General features: G+C 55.8%; 3 protein-coding genes across 4 annotated transcripts in view; all 3 read left to right on the top strand.

Annotated features, from left to right (window-relative positions):
- Positions 1-5,027, top strand: APOC4 (apolipoprotein C4). Of its 2 annotated transcripts, none has more exons than XM_039249437.1 (3): positions 1-120; positions 4,430-4,571; positions 4,823-5,027. In XM_039249437.1, exons 1-3 carry the CDS (start codon positions 114-116, stop codon positions 4,986-4,988), a joined length of 315 nt encoding a protein of 104 aa, XP_039105368.1. In that variant the 5' UTR covers positions 1-113; the 3' UTR covers positions 4,989-5,027. The 2 variants fall into 2 exon arrangements, with proteins under 2 accessions (XP_039105368.1, XP_039105362.1); XM_039249431.1 differs by lacking the exon at positions 1-120 and adding an exon at positions 2,984-3,102.
- Positions 5,028-5,514: 487 nt separating this feature from the next.
- On the top strand, positions 5,515-7,089 carry APOC2 (apolipoprotein C2). Its single transcript, XM_039249091.1, has 4 exons — positions 5,515-5,538; positions 6,330-6,414; positions 6,579-6,738; positions 6,865-7,089. Exons 2-4 carry the CDS (start codon positions 6,360-6,362, stop codon positions 6,953-6,955), a joined length of 306 nt encoding a protein of 101 aa, XP_039105022.1. The 5' UTR covers positions 5,515-5,538; positions 6,330-6,359; the 3' UTR covers positions 6,956-7,089.
- A 3,899-nt stretch (positions 7,090-10,988) lies between these two features.
- Positions 10,989-14,426, top strand: part of CLPTM1 (CLPTM1 regulator of GABA type A receptor forward trafficking) — a 29,442-nt gene continuing 26,004 nt past the window's right edge. The window contains exon 1 of the mRNA XM_039249002.1: positions 10,989-11,073. Within this exon, the coding sequence (XP_039104933.1) occupies positions 11,002-11,073 (72 nt within the window). The 5' untranslated portion in view covers positions 10,989-11,001. The remainder of the gene's footprint in view (positions 11,074-14,426) is intronic.

The following is a 14,426-nucleotide window of genomic DNA, read 5'->3' as shown; positions in this document are numbered from 1 at the left end:
AGTCATGGATGAAGCAGCCAGTCCAGAGACGTTAAGCAACTTGCACCAAGTCACACAGCAGGGAAGATGTGAAGCAAACCTCTGAACCCCGACCTTGTGCTTCTCCTAATGCAATGCATGGTGGGTTTTTCTTTTTCTTTTTTCATCTTAAAAAAATTTTTTTAATGTTTATTTATTTTTGAGACAGAAACAGAGCATGAGCGGGGGAGGGGCAGAGAGAGAAAGAGACACAGTATCTGAAGCAAGCTCCAGGCTCCAAGCTGTCAGCACAGAGCCTGACGCGGGGCTTGAAACCACGAACCGTGAGATCATGACCTGAGTTGAACTCGGATGCTCAACCGACTGAGCCACCCAGTCACCCCTCTTTTTCTTTTTTCTTAAAATACATAACAAATGTATGTATTCTTTCTTCAAATACATGACATAAAATTTACCATTTTAGCCATTTTAAGGGTACAGTTGAGTGACATCAACCCCACTCACAAGTTGTGCCGCCATCAGCACCCTCCATGCCTGGAACTTTCTCAACATCCCAAATAGAAATTCTAGGAGGTGTTCAGTTGTTGTTGTTTTTAATGTTTATTTATTTTGAGTGAAAGAGAGAGCATAAGTTGGGAAGGAGCAGAGAGAGAAGGAGAGAGAGAGAGAATCCCAAACAGGATCTGCATTGTCAGTGCAGAGCCCAACACGGGGCTCGAACCCACGAACTGGGAGATCACGACTTGAGCCAAAGTCAGGAGTCGGACAGAACCGCCCACGCGCCCCTCTAGGAGGTTTTATTTTGCTGATTTTGTTAGTGAAGAACGCTGGGCACATTCACTGAGTACCTACTGTGTGCCCGAGCCCATGTCGGGGCCCCTGGAAAGGGGTGCGTTCTCTGGCAGCGGACGGGTCAGGACCAAACTGTACAGTGAGTGCCCCTTATCTGTGGCGAAGGGACCCCAATCTCCAGTGGACACTGGAAACCACAGATAGTGAGTGCCAAACCCCAGATACACTGTCTTCTCCTCCCCGCACACACCTATGATAAAGTTCAACGTATACAATCAGACACAGTAAGAGATGAACAGCTATGACTAATAGTAAAGTAGAGCAATTACAATAATACATTGTAATAAAAGTTATGTGAGCGTGATTCCCCCCCAAACATCTTATTGTACGACGCTCACCCCTCTTCTTGTGATGATATGAGATGATAAGATGTCCCCGTGATGAGATGAAGGGCAATGACATGGACACCGTGACACAGTATTAGGTGATTATTGACCTGCTGGCATATTGTCAGGTCATCTGCCTCCAAACCTTAGTTGACCTTGGGTCACTGACACTGTGCATAAAGGGAGGGCTACTGTCTAGTTGTTCAGGTTGTGGCCAAAGTGCGGTTGTCAGAGTCTCCACATAAAAATACAGCCCCCCCACCCCCGCCCTGGGGGCACCTGGGTGCTCAGTCGGTTGCTTGACCGACTCTTGGTTTCGGCTCAGGCCATGAGCTTGCAGTTCGTGAGATGGGACCCTGCTGATAGAGCGGAGCATGCTGGGGATTCCCTCGCTCCTCTTCTCGCGGCCTCTCCCCTGCACGCATGCTCTCTCCCTCTCCCTCTCAACATAAATAAACTTTAAAAAAATGTTTTAAAAAAAGAACAGCCTCCCGGTGAGATTTGAATTTCAGATAAATAACAAATAATTTCTAGTATAATTCCCAAATATTGCATGGGACAGACTTATACTAAAATAAGAACTTATAATTATTCTAAATTCACATAGACATCCTGTATTTTACCTGATAAATCAGGACCAAGGAATCCAGTCCATGGTCCCCTGGCCAAGCTGTGTGCCCTGGCTTATGGCTGGGTCCTCCGAGAGAAAAAGTCTCATTTATTTCCTTCCTTCCTTCCTTTCATTTTCTTTCTGCCTAATATTGGGCCTGAGCCTGATACTGACAACCTCCTCCTACATGCACCTGGAACTTTCTCTCAGAGAGCCTCACCCAGCCTACACACGGACTCTAGGAGACAGGCACTTATTACCACCCCCACTTTACAGATGAAAACACTGAGGCCTAGAGAAGGAATTGGAGTTGCCCAGGTCACACGGTGAGAGTGTGTCTGGCCTATAGCCCAGTGCCCAAGGGGTCTTCGATATGAAAGAAATAATCATTGGGGTGCCTGGGGGCTCAGTTGTTTTGAGTGTCTGACTTCGGATCAGGTCATGATCTCTCAGTCCATGAGTTTGAGCCACGCGTCGGGTTCTGTGCAGACAGCTCGGAGACTGGAGCCTGCTTCGGACTCTGTGTCTCCCTCTCTCTCTGCCCCTCCCCCGCTCACGTTCTGTCTCTCTCTGTCTCTCAAAAATAAATACACGTTAAAAAAAAAAAATCATAGGGGTGCCTGGGTGGCTTAGTCGGTTAAGCGTCCGACTTTCGCTTAGGTCATGATCTCGCGGTTCGTGGGTTCGAGCCCCACGTCGGGCTCTGTGCTGACTGCCAGCTCAGAGCCTGGAGCCTGTTTCAGAGTCTGTGACTCCCTCTCTCTCTGACCCTCCCCTGCTCACGTTGTCTCTCTCTCTCCTAGAAATAAATAAAAGTATTCAAAAAAAAATCATAAACAGCCATGACCTGTGAGCACCTCCACTGACAGGCTCCTTGTTAAGACCATTCCTTGCATCATTTCATGCAATTAAAGTCCTGCCTGAGGTAGGGATTGTGGGCCCATTTATCAGAGGAGGAAACTGAGGCCGGAAAGAGGGGCCCGCTGGTGAGGTGGAGGCAGGATTTGATTACCACTCAGCATAGGAGGCCAAAGGTCCGTCTTCCCCTTTCAGGGCCAAAGTGCTGGGAGGGTAGGAAAGAGGGAGGCCAGCAGGGGCGGGCAAGGCCTCCGCTTGTCACTGTCACCTGGGCCCCTCTCTCTCTGAAGTCCCTGCCAAGGGGCGTGGGGAGGCAGCCAAGGGAGGGCTGTGCTCCGCGCGCCTCCCCTCCCCCAGCCCGGGGAGCCGAGCGGAGGAACAGAGAACCAGAGCCCCCAGGGATGTTGGTTCCCAGACGCAGGCCCGAGGCCCTGCCCTCCCTCTGCTTCTGCATCCTGGTCTTGGCCTGTGTTGTGGGTGAGGAAGGAAGGGACGGGAGTGGGGACCCTGCAGCCGCGCAAGGCGTGAGCGTGACCGGCTGGCATGAGGGCTCGTAGATGCGTGTGCCTTTCTGGGAGTACGTGGCCCTGGTGGCCGCGTGGGAGGGGTGGCCGCGGGGCTGGTACAAACGACAGCGGTGCTTTGTGTGTGTTGGTCGCGGCAAAGAACATGATGTCGCGGCAAAGGTGTGTGTCCGTGAATGTACATGCACACGTTTGTGTGTGCGTGTGAGTCTTTAGGGGGATTTATGCGGAGGCTTTGAGTGTGTGGACGCCGTGAGGGTGTCTGAATGGAGCCTGCCTGGGCTTGGCGCGTGCGTTTAAAATGGTAACGCTTGGGGCGCCTGGGTGGCTTAGTCGGTTAAGCGTCCGACTTTCGCTTAGGTCATGATCTCGCGGTTCGTGGGTTCGAGCCCCGCGTCGGGCTCTGTGCTGACAGCCAGCTCAGTGTCTGGAGCCTGTTTCGGTCTGTGACTCCCTCTCTCTCTGACCCTCCCCTGCTCATGCTGTCTCTCTGTCTCTCCTAGAAATAAATAAAACATTAAAAAAAAAATAAAATGGTAACACTTAACGTAGCGCCTCCATGTGCGAGGTGCCGCCCCAGGGGCCTTATGCGCGTTAGATGTTAGCTCCAAGTTCTCCCAGAAATCCTGGCCTTCTCCCCTTCGACAGAAGGGGAAACTGAGGTTTGGAGAGGTTCACCGTTGGCTTAGGCACCCTGCAGGTCATACGGGCATCTCTGCACCAGCGCCTGTGCGATGCCTGGGCCTGTAGGTGAGGCGTCGCCTGGTGTGTGAGCGGCGCTCAGGGAGGTGTGTGCAAGGAGGGGAAGCGCCATCGCCCTGGGGAGGAACTGAGGCACAGCCCTGCGACCTCTGTCCCTAGGGGTGGGAAGTCCTCGGAGCTCTCCCTCCACTGCCTGCAGAGGTGGTGGGGACAGCGTGGGGCTCACGGGAGGGAGGACCGAGGACCGGGGGACAGCCAGGACCGGGGGCAGCCAGACCGTCCAGTACAGGAGGCATCGGGAGGGGGACAGGAGTCAAAGACATGCGGCTACAAACTGAGGGGGAAACGCCACAGGCAGACCGAGGGGTGGCAGGAGGGGCCGTAGGCACAGAGGGTGATGAGAAATTGACCGATGGCGATGGCTAAAAGGGACACAAGTGATCAAAGGGACATAAAAGCTGAAGACCAGCAGTGACGTCAAGGGGAGCGATAGTGAGTGACCGTGAGCATGGAGGGAAGGGGAAGAGGAGGGATCCTTGGGTCCCAGCCCTCCCATGTTGCCCTCTGCTCCCACCCAGCATGCCAGCGAAGAGTGCCTGCCGCTTCCCCGAGCACCCCACCGAGCACCCCACCGGGGCCGGCGGCTAGTCCTTGGAGCCGGGTACAGGACAAGGTGCAGGAACTGGTGACCAGGGCCAGAGAGAAGTGGCAGTGGTTCTGGTGAGGGGGTGCAGCAGGGCTTGGAGAGGTACTCCTGGGGCTGGGGGGGAGGGGCTGGGGTCAGGACTCCCGGGTCTGAGGGGGGAGGGGCTGGGGGCCTGGATCCTGGGGCTGAGGGGGGAGGGGCGACTGGGGCAGAAGGAAGGGGGGGAGGAGCTGGGGTCTGAGGGAGGAGGGGCGAGTGGGGCGGAAGGAAGCGGGGCGGGGGGGTGGAGGAGCTGGGGTGTCACAGCTCTGTCCCTCCTCCACAGGGGGCCAGAGGCTTTCCAGGGCTTCCTGCAGGCCTACTATGATGACCACCTGAAGGACCTGAATCTCCGCACCCAGGCCTGGCTCCGCAGCTCCAGAGACAGCCTTCTGAACAAGGCCCACGCCCTGTGCCCCCAGCTTCTGTGCAGGGACAGTGACACGAATTAAAGTGCTACAGCCTCCATAATAAAGCAGTGCTTCTCTGTGTCCCTGTCTTAATCCATCCCCGGTGTGGCCACCGCCAGCAGTTAATGAGTAGAGGAAGGGGCACCTGGCAAGTTGGAGGGGCCCTGAGGGGAAAGAGTCAGGGGGATGATCCCTTCCCCCGTCCCTGGGACCCACCCTGGGCTTGTGGGGGGCATCAGGCAACTTGGTGTTTGGTAGAAGGTGAAGGCTGGGGCGTAGGCGGGGCCAGCAGGTCCCCGCAGCGAGTGCCTTGGCTTCCTACTCTTGGGCTGAACCCCAAGGACCCCCAAGTCTCCACAGCACCCACCCAGCGGCCTGTATCTCCCAGAGGGAACTTTCAGAGGGGGGCTCCCTCGGGAATGATGTCACTGCTCCCTCTGCCCCACCCCTCCCCCTCTGCGGTCCTGTTGGCTCGGACTTTGGCCTAGGGGACAAGGTGGGGGTGGTGGCTGTGGTGGGGCGGTGGATCTCAAGAGCTATAAAGACCTTCTCTGCCCGCGTGGAGCTGGTGAGGACAGCCTGGCAGAGTCTGGTAAGAGGGGGCCCTGAAATGGAACAGGGGAAGGGTCAGCGGGGAGGGGGCAGAGAGGGTTAAATCAGAAACCGCGAGAGTCACGAAGTTTGTGAGATTCCTCTGTTGGAATCATAGACTTTAGAATCATAGACCGTTTCCTTGCGCTGCTGCCCTTTGGGGTCTGATCTCAACCTCATCTCCAAACTGAAGATGACAACACGACCTGGGAACTGTGTGTCCTGAGCCGAGCGCCTCTGTCCTAGGGTTGGGGTGGAGGTAGATGGATGCATGTAGAATGGGACCCAGGGCATCGGAAACATACTCATCCAGGGGTGGGCCCTTAACTAAGCCTGGGACTCCGCAGACTGGGTCTTAGCATAAATGTCACCTTCTCTAAGGCTTTCCTGGGCTCCGTGACACACCCTTCTCCCTCCAGAGCACTTAACCACCATACGACAGGCGGTGTATTTTATTCATTTAATATTGCCGTTTGTGTTTCTCTCTCACATCGGCGTCATAGAGGCAAGGCTCTTGCTGTGGTCACAGCTGGGCCCCAGAACTGTGTTTGGTACCCAGTAGGTGCTCAAGAAATGCTTCCTGAGTGAATGAAGGGATGTTAGAATTAAGGTGTTAAAATCAGGAGGAGAATCATAAAATGTTAGACGATGAGCCCCAAGCCAATGTATTAGCACCTGAACTCAGCTGGGGAGGCGGAGGAGAAGGGAAGCCCAGCCCCTTCTCCTAGCGTTTCCGGGAGGGTGGGAGGGGGGACGCCAGGACTAGACGTCACCAGGGGCCCCGCCCCACAGCCTCCTCAGTGTTCCAGGTCTTCCGAAGCCATGGGCACCCAATACCTCCTGGTTCTGTTTCTTGTCCTCCTGATACCGACATGTGGTGAGTGTGGTCGGGAGAGCGGAGGGTCTGTGATGGGGATGAGATGATCTTCCCAGCCCAGTTCTCCTCACCTGGCCTGGCCCCACCCCCGCCCCCCTTCTTCCCTGCCTGATTCTCCCCTCCTGCTGGTTCCTCAGCTCTCCCAATGCGCTCTCCCTCTGCAGAGGTCCAGGGGGCCGACATGGCCCAACAGGATGAAGTCACCAGTGCCCCCCTGCTCACCCAGATGCAGGAATCCCTCTATAGCTACTGGGACTCGGCCAAAGCGGCCGCCCAAGACCTGTACAAGAAGACATACCTGACCACCATGGATGAGAAAATCAGGTATCAACAGCTCCCTCCCCGCCGTTGGAACCCCGGATTCTGAGACCCCAGCCTTTTCCTTGCTCAGCCCTGGGGCCCGGGACCCCAGGCTCCTCCCTGCTCAGAGCTTCTGTCTTTTCTCCCCAGGGACATGTACAGCACAAGCACAGCAGCTGTGAGAATTTACACAGGGATTTTCACTGACCAGATATTTTCTATGTTGAGTGGAGACTCATAACATCTGGGCCCTGACTGTGGGGGAGGGGAGAGCCCAGACCCCACAACCCCTCGGCTCCCGAGACTGACCCCTCACTTCTTTGCAGCTCTCGGCATCCTGCTCTCAGTGCTCACCTGACTTCTTATAAATAAATTTTAAAAAAAAAGCCATTTATTTTCTTCCATGTGGTTGCATCTCAAAGACCTTAGAGGACCAAGATGGCAGCACCGATTCAGTCCAGCCAATAGTTAGCGAGTGCCCACTGGACGTAGGTAGCCCTAACTAGGTCAGCGGGGGTAAAGAGGTGAATAGTAACAATGGATCATCACACTAACAACATTAGAGACTGTCCCTCGCCAAGGTCTGGCTTTCTCACAGGCAAAACGACTAACCATGAACTGCAGTGGCCTCTGGCCATGTCTAGGCCCTGGACTGATTTAAATGTGCATCACAGTGAGGTGTCCAGTGGTCCTGTGACCGAGGTGCGTAGACGTCACTGCTGAGCATAGGAAGTCAGTGCCCAGCTTGGCTGGGACCCAAGAGAATGGATCTGCAAGAGCCGTGCCCAGTGACAATTCCTATACGCTTGTCAAGCATCTATTTATTGAGACCCTGCTAGGCTGGGGGGACACTGCCGGGGAAAGGCAGAGTCCTGCCCCCTGTGGCCTCTCCAAAAGCTATTTATTGGGTCCTGGCCCAATTCCACTCAGCTTTAGCGATGATAGCTTTGTGGTATGTTTTCTTAGCTGCTCTCTCCTTATTAACAAAAGCAATAACATTTCCTGAGCTCCCGCTCAGGGTCAGCAGCTCTATTCCGTCTGTCTTGAAGCCACAAACGGAGAGGCTGGTGGTGGGGGGTGGGGAGAAGGCAGAGGAGGAGCAGGGCGACCAAAGGAGAAGATGACTTCAGACAGCATTATGTGCAATGAAGAAAAGAAGAAGTGAGGGGATCAAGGCCCTGGGTGCAGCCCTCTGGGGTAGCCCAGTCCTGGCTGGGCTGGTCACACGGAGGATGCATCACAGTGCAGTGGTTTGGGGCTGTTGATGCTGGAAATTGGGGGGTGTGGAGGAGGGCACTGGCTCGGACCCCCAGGTCCACCCCGTGCAGTTAGTGGTTGGGAAATGGTATCTGGGCAGTGAAAAATCGCAGGCAAAAAACACAGGGCGTACAAGTAAGAACAGAGGTGGTACAGTCTAGGAGGCCAGTGCTGGGGCCCCTGGGTAGAGGGCTGGGGGCCTGGATTTCTGGGTCCTGAGGGAGTAGAGTGTGGTCCTGGGCCCCCAAGTCCCAGGGGTGGGGCTGCTGGCCTCCAAGGATCCAGGGCCTCTGTTTCTCCCAATCTGATTGCCATTAACATCCAGCCAGTCTTTCAGCGCTCCTGGGGCAGTTTTCCCAGGTCCTGAAGATGGGCAGCTGTGAGTCTAGTAGAAAACAGGGGCCTTAGGGAGGGATTGTGGGAAATGCCCCCAAGTCCCCAGGGCCTGGGAAGAGCTGAGGCTGCCAAACCCAGGGGGTGATGGGGTGGGGGGACCCTAGAGCAACAATCCCCGCTCTGTCCACTTGTTTCCCACGGACTCAAGCCAAACCAAACCACTGCCCAGGCCAGTTCTGCTTCCAACCAATCCTGGTGGCCTTCCCAGATTCCTCCTTCCTTTCTCAAGCCTCCACCCCAGTCTCACTGCCCTAGGATCCCGGAGTCCAGGCCCCTAGCCTCCTCTTGCCTCACAACGCAGGAGTCTGGAACCCCCGACTTCTCCCTCAGACTCCGGAGTCTGGACCCCCACCCCATTTTCCTCAGGATCCGAAAGGTCAGGGCTCCCGCTCTTTTCCCTTAGAACCTGAAATCACGGCCTCTGGTTGGTGTCGGGCGTCCCCTAGTGGAGGGCAGAGTGATTCAATGAGCAGTTCATAGAAACGGAACTTACTGGTCACTCAACAGAAAAGGGGGGAGGCTTTGCTAAGGTCACAGCAGGAGCAGGGAAGGGGCAGGGGGAGGGGTAGACAGAGGCTCCGGAGTGGACTCTGTGCTGACAGCAGAGAGCCTGATGCGGGGCTCGAACCCGCGAACCGTGAGATCATGACCTGAGCCGAGGTTGGATGCTCAACCAACTGAGCCACCTAGGTGCCCCTAATTTTGCACTTTTGTAAAAAAAATTTTTTAAATGTTTTTTTATTTATTTCTAGGAAAGAGAGAGAGACAGCGTGAGCAGGGGAGGGTCAGAGAGAGAGGGAGTCACAGACTGAAACAGGCTCCAGGCTCTGAGCTGGCAGTCAGCACAGAGCCCGACGCGGGGCTCGAACCCACAAACTGCGAGATCATGACCTAAGCGAAAGTCGGATGCTTAACCGACTAAGCCACCCAGGCGCTCCTAATTTTGCACTTTTGAAAAAGAGGCAGGCAACTCTCAGCCTGCCTCATGTCTGGCAGACTCAGTGAATATGTTCATTTCATCCCTAGACTGCCTCTACAGTTTTACAGAATCGTTCTAACTATTCTTGTTATATGTGAGAGAAGCAGACTGGGCAAGGTGTTCTCTAAGGTTCCTTCTTGCCCCAGTGTTGGTCCTCAGAGGTGTGTCATCAACCTTCTGCACGCAGCCTTTCACTTAGCAACCATCCCCTGGGGCAGTGCTGGAGGCAGAGTAGTGACCTTGGATGTCTGGGGCTTCCCCGCCCACGCCCGCGGGCAAGGCATACCACACCCATCCCTGACAGTGATAATACAAAATGGGCAGGGGTGGAGCTGGGGAGTCCTGGGATCTGCCTGGGGGCCAGGGAGGGTTTCCTGGAGGAGGTGATGTTACTACTGGGCTGGGACCAAGAGGAAAGTGAAGGAAGTAAACAGTAAAATGAGAACTAAATTAATTGGAGAATCCCAGTGCAAAGCCTACGCTCCCTTCCGGGTAACATGCAAGGTTCATAATAACAGTGCAGAACATTGATCACTTACTAAGCGAGGTGTGTGTGTGTGAGGTGCTTTCCATTAGTGATCGTGTCACTAGGTCTTTGCAAAAAGCCGGTGGGGCAAAAGCGGGAGGGAAACGCTTAGTTCATAAAAGAGAAACTGAGGCCCAAAGAGATCTGTCACTTGTCTGGAGTCAATTAAAAGGTCAGTAGCACAGCCAGAGTTTAAACTCCGGTCATACCTCCACTCTATTCATACGGAAGGCTTATAACAGCCGCTGACAGACTTCTGTTCTTTCCCATCCTCCATACCACCCTCCCCAGACCAGGGGTCACTCAACCCGTGTACAGGCTTGGAACTGTACAAAGACACATAGCTAAGAAAAAGGATGACGTTCTAAGAGTCCTTGAAGGCGAGTCCAGAGTTGCGAAATTGCTAGAAAGCAAAGACCACTCTGGGACCGCGCGTTGCGGGCTAAACTAGATTGCCTGAAGGGTCGGGGAGGGAATGACAGGGGCCGATTTTAAGGTGTGGTGGCCGTGAGGACCCTGAAACAGTAGCCCTGAATGCACAGAAAAATTACAACCTAAGGGGACTTGGAGGAAAAGGCTGCTTTAGGAAGATGAGTCTGCAGTCGACGACCCTGACCCACGGCTCGCCCTCTGAGTCTCGGTACCGCGGCCATGGAGGTTCCCGGAGCACAGGAAGGGCGCGCTTTGAACAGAACTTTTCGAGGGCTAACGGTGCCCGGAAAAGCTCAAGAAACACGAAAACGGCAACGACTCGAAGAATCGGCGGGGCGAGGCGGGCAGGGTGGCCTGCAAGGCTCGTACAAATGGAAGACGCAGATTTACTCGGGGAGGCAAAGGGAACGGAGCCCGTCGGAGGCTCACAGGCTGGCGGAGAAGGTTCGGGCTTTCCAAGCAGGTGGAAGGTCTACTAGGTGTAAACAGATGTACGGCCGGGGGAGGGGGGGGGGTATGGTGGCCGGGCTGGTTCTTTCTTAGCCGGAAGCGGCTCTCCTGAGAGGCGTGGCTTAAGCTCTCTTGCCGGATACGGTAGCTGGCGGGCCTGGCGAAGTGTGAAATCTCGCGCGATCACGCTGGCGACGTCTGGGACGGGGCGGGGCCGGCGGCGGGGGCGGGGACCCGGAGCGGGAAGATGGCGGCGGCGCAGGAGGCGGATGGGGCCGGCAGCGCCGTGGTTGCGGCCGGGGGAGGCGGCTCCGGTCAGGTACGGAGGCCGAGAGGGGCCTGAGGGGTTGTTTCCCACCCGGGGGGCCTCCCACGGGGCGTGTCCCGCCCTCTTTCGCGGAATCCCGTGCACTGGGGGCTCGTTGCCCCGAGGGACCTTGAGTACCGGGCCCAGGCGGGCCGGGCAGTCCTGGAGGCCGGACAGTGCGGGGAGCGGGGCCCTCTTGCACGCCGGGTCCCCTGCCGGCTCGCGCTGGGCTGCCACCAGGCTCACTGCTCGAGCCGGGAGACAGTGGCGCGGAGGGGCGCAGACTTAGACCCAGGCGCCCTGGTTCCCGACACCGCGAGTCAGGCTCTAAGACCGTTCTTGAAGTGGACGGGCATTTAGAGTCTCCCTCGCAGTGCCTGAGATGTGGGCAGCGATTGATTAATTGGGAGTTTTCTAGCTCTGGGGACGTCAGGTGATGATCGTGGGTAAGGGCACGGGCGGTGGAGACCGACGGACAGACCCACTTTACAGACGGGAATCAAGGAAGACCGAAACTAAGGCGCTTGCAGAAGGTCACCCAGGTTGGGTTTGGGATCTAGTCCATGTAGCAGCTCCCAGACATTGCTGACCCAGGGTGGTCAGCATTGGGAAGGGTGTGCTTTCAGCATAAGCTAACCCTACGGGGTAGTTAGCCCAGGTGCTGATGACTTCTTGACCCATTGCTGTTTCAACTAAACTGAAGGTGCAGAACATACTAGTTCAGGCATCCACCCTTCAGGCATTTAGGGAATGGATGGAGTGACAGCAAGGTGCTGTCGACCCACCCACTGGGATGTCACTGACATGTGGGAGGCAGCACCGGGGAGAGGAGGTGCAGGTTGAGAGGGAAGAATGAAGCTGACTTTCCATGTGACCTTGGACAAGTTCCTTGCCTTCTCTGAGCCTTCATTTCTCCAGTGATAAGTGGAGGGGTTGCACAGGGTGGCCGGCCGTGTGGTGGGTCACAAAGAAGGTTCCAGCCAGGACCCTGCCTTCAGTGGACTGGGAGAGAAGGTGGACACGTAAAGAATTATAATCCTGAATGACTAGGGTGGCAATAAGAGTGTGTGTCAGGGACTGAGGGAGCCCAGTGGAGAAGTAAATAATATCACCTGGGAAGGCCACCAGGGTGAGATTTGGTGACAGAGCCCGACATAACCTGGTTCAGCATCTGCAACCAGGGCCTGGCCTGGGGGCAGCCTCAGAAGGTATTTGTTGAGTTAACTCTAGAATGAAGACTCAGTCCCTGTCATCAGGGGTTTCCCAGCCTTGCTCAAAACTCTTTTCCCGCCTCTTGAGTTTCTGCTGGTTACTGGATCGGGGGTGGTCGGAGAGACCAGACTCAGGTTCCCCTGATTGTCAGGTTTCAGGACACCGCCCCCCCCCCCCCCCCCCCCCCCCCCGCTCCGACTTTTGTTTTGTGCCACCTCTGCTTAAAACCTTTCAAGATTTCTTCCTTTGCCTTCAAGGTAAAGTACAGATTCTTTAGTAGATCAAGGCCTTGTGTGATCTGAACTTTTTTCAGACTAGGTAGACTAGGATTTCTCAGCCTCGGCACTGTTGACGTTTTGGGTCGGTTAATTGTGTGTTGTGGGGGGCTGTCCCACGCATCGTAGGGTGTTTAGCAGCATCCCTGGCCTCTACGCTAGATGTCAGTGGCACACATACCTCTTCCCAGTTGTGGCTATCACAAATGTCCCAAACGTTGCTAAGGGTCCCCTGGGGGGCAGGTGCGAAATCACCCCTGCTGAGAACCACCGGATGAGTGGGCCGGCAGCCACTGTGAAGCTCTTATTTCCAGCAATGTGCCTCCTGGCCCGTGCACAAACTTCTCCCCTCTTTACCGGATTGCTCCTTACCAGTTCTGTCCATCACACATGCTTCCTCCCCTAGGAAGCCCTCTCTGACGCTCTCAGACTGGGTCAGGGTCCCACAGCCCCCCGGGGCTCCCCTGTCCCAGCCCTGCCCACTCTGGGTTGCACCGTCTGCCTGTCTCTTCCCCTGGACTGGAGCCCTTGGAGGGCAGGACGCTGTGTCCCCTGCACCACCCAGCTCGGGACCCGGCCCAGAGCAGGTGCTCAGTGTTTGTAGAGTGAACAGGTTTTGAGGCAGAGGCTGGGCTGAGATTTAGTTCCATGGTGAGGATGCGCTTGAAAGCCTGTCTTCACACTCCCAGCCCAGCCTCGTGGTCTCAGCTGCTTCTGGGCCCCTAAGCCAGTGTTTCAGGGGATTGTGTGAGGTTGGGCATGTGGGGCCCAGAGGAGGAAGTGTGTCTTAGTCACCACTGTGTCCACGGCCATTGCACCCTCCCCAGGCCTGTGGGCGCAGCACCCAGTGGGTGGACCCTCGGCAGTGTCATGCTCCTGCCGGCCTGCTCTTCCAGCCAGAGGCTCGGACACGGCCCAGAGCCCTGCCCCTCGTTCCTTTAGCTAATGTACACTGAGTCCCCACTGCTTACGAGGTTCCGTGCTAATGCCGGGGATACAGCTGAGGCCAGAACGGAGTCCCTGCCCTCTAGGAGCCCATGTTCTCTCTAAGGGTCGGGGTGGGGGGGTGGACGAATGGACAGGAATACAATAAATAGAGCAGGTCAGATGGTGATAAGTCCCACGGACAGAGTAAAGCTGGAGAAGGGGCTAGGAGGTGAGGGGTGGGTAAGAGGGTTGCAATTTACACAAGGTAGTCTGGGAAGGTCTCTCTGAGGAGGTGACATTTGAACAAAGACTTGAAGAAGATGAGGGAGGGAGGCATGCAGATACAGGGTCGGGGAAAGCCCCTCAGATAAAGGGAACTGCCAGTGCAAAGGCCCTGAGGTGGGAGGTACCTGGCCCTATGAAGGAACAGCAAGAAGGCCTTGTGGCTGGGCCCAGTGAATGAGAGTAGAGAGGCAGGGAGCAGCCAGATCAGACCAGTGGTTTTTAGTCCAGTTTTGCAATCGTGCAGCACAGCCATCGCCGCCGTCAGGTCTCCATCCACTCAGAGCGTTCTAGTTCCCTCTTGCAGCCACTCTCTGCCCCCAGCTGGGCTCCTTTTTATTGCTGAGTAGCATTCCACTGTATGGATACACCGGCTTCATTCACCGATGGGGAGGGGCGTTCGGGTTGTCTCTGGCTATTACAGATAAGGCTCCTCTTCTCCTGTGAACATTTGTGTGTAAGCTTTCCCACGTGTGTGTGTGTGTGTGTGTTCTTCTTTCTCTCGGGTCGAGACCGAGTAGTGGGGCTGCTGGTTTGTACGGCAGGTGCCCGCGTCGCCTTTTAATTCTCTGCTGCACCTTTCAAAGCCACGACCCCATTTCCCCACCGGTGGTCCACAGCCGGTCTGGTTCTCTCCGCGCCCTCGCCGACACTTGTGATTGTCTGGCA

The sequence above is a fragment of the Hyaena hyaena genome, unplaced genomic scaffold (assembly GCF_003009895.1).
Source record: "Hyaena hyaena isolate Hyena2069 unplaced genomic scaffold, ASM300989v1 scaffold_9, whole genome shotgun sequence".
Classification (NCBI taxonomy): Eukaryota; Metazoa; Chordata; class Mammalia; order Carnivora; family Hyaenidae; genus Hyaena; species Hyaena hyaena.
Note: the sequence above shows the minus strand (reverse complement) of the source record. Positions and strands in the feature narration are given on the sequence as shown.

Excerpts from the sequence above, each read along its gene's own strand:
- APOC2 (XM_039249091.1), top strand. The coding sequence starts at position 6,360 with ATGGGCACCCAATACCTCCTGGTTCTGTTTCTTGTCCTCCTGATACCG. Across the intron at positions 6,415-6,578 it reads CCTCCTGATACCGACATGTG|AGGTCCAGGGGGCCGACATG; the intron begins GTGAGTGTGGTC and ends CTCCCTCTGCAG. Across the intron at positions 6,739-6,864 it reads ACCATGGATGAGAAAATCAG|GGACATGTACAGCACAAGCA; the intron begins GTATCAACAGCT and ends TTTTCTCCCCAG.
- APOC4 (XM_039249431.1), top strand. The coding sequence starts at position 3,027 with ATGTTGGTTCCCAGACGCAGGCCCGAGGCCCTGCCCTCCCTCTGCTTC. Across the intron at positions 3,103-4,429 it reads GGTCTTGGCCTGTGTTGTGG|CATGCCAGCGAAGAGTGCCT; the intron begins GTGAGGAAGGAA and ends GCTCCCACCCAG. Across the intron at positions 4,572-4,822 it reads GAGAAGTGGCAGTGGTTCTG|GGGGCCAGAGGCTTTCCAGG; the intron begins GTGAGGGGGTGC and ends CCTCCTCCACAG.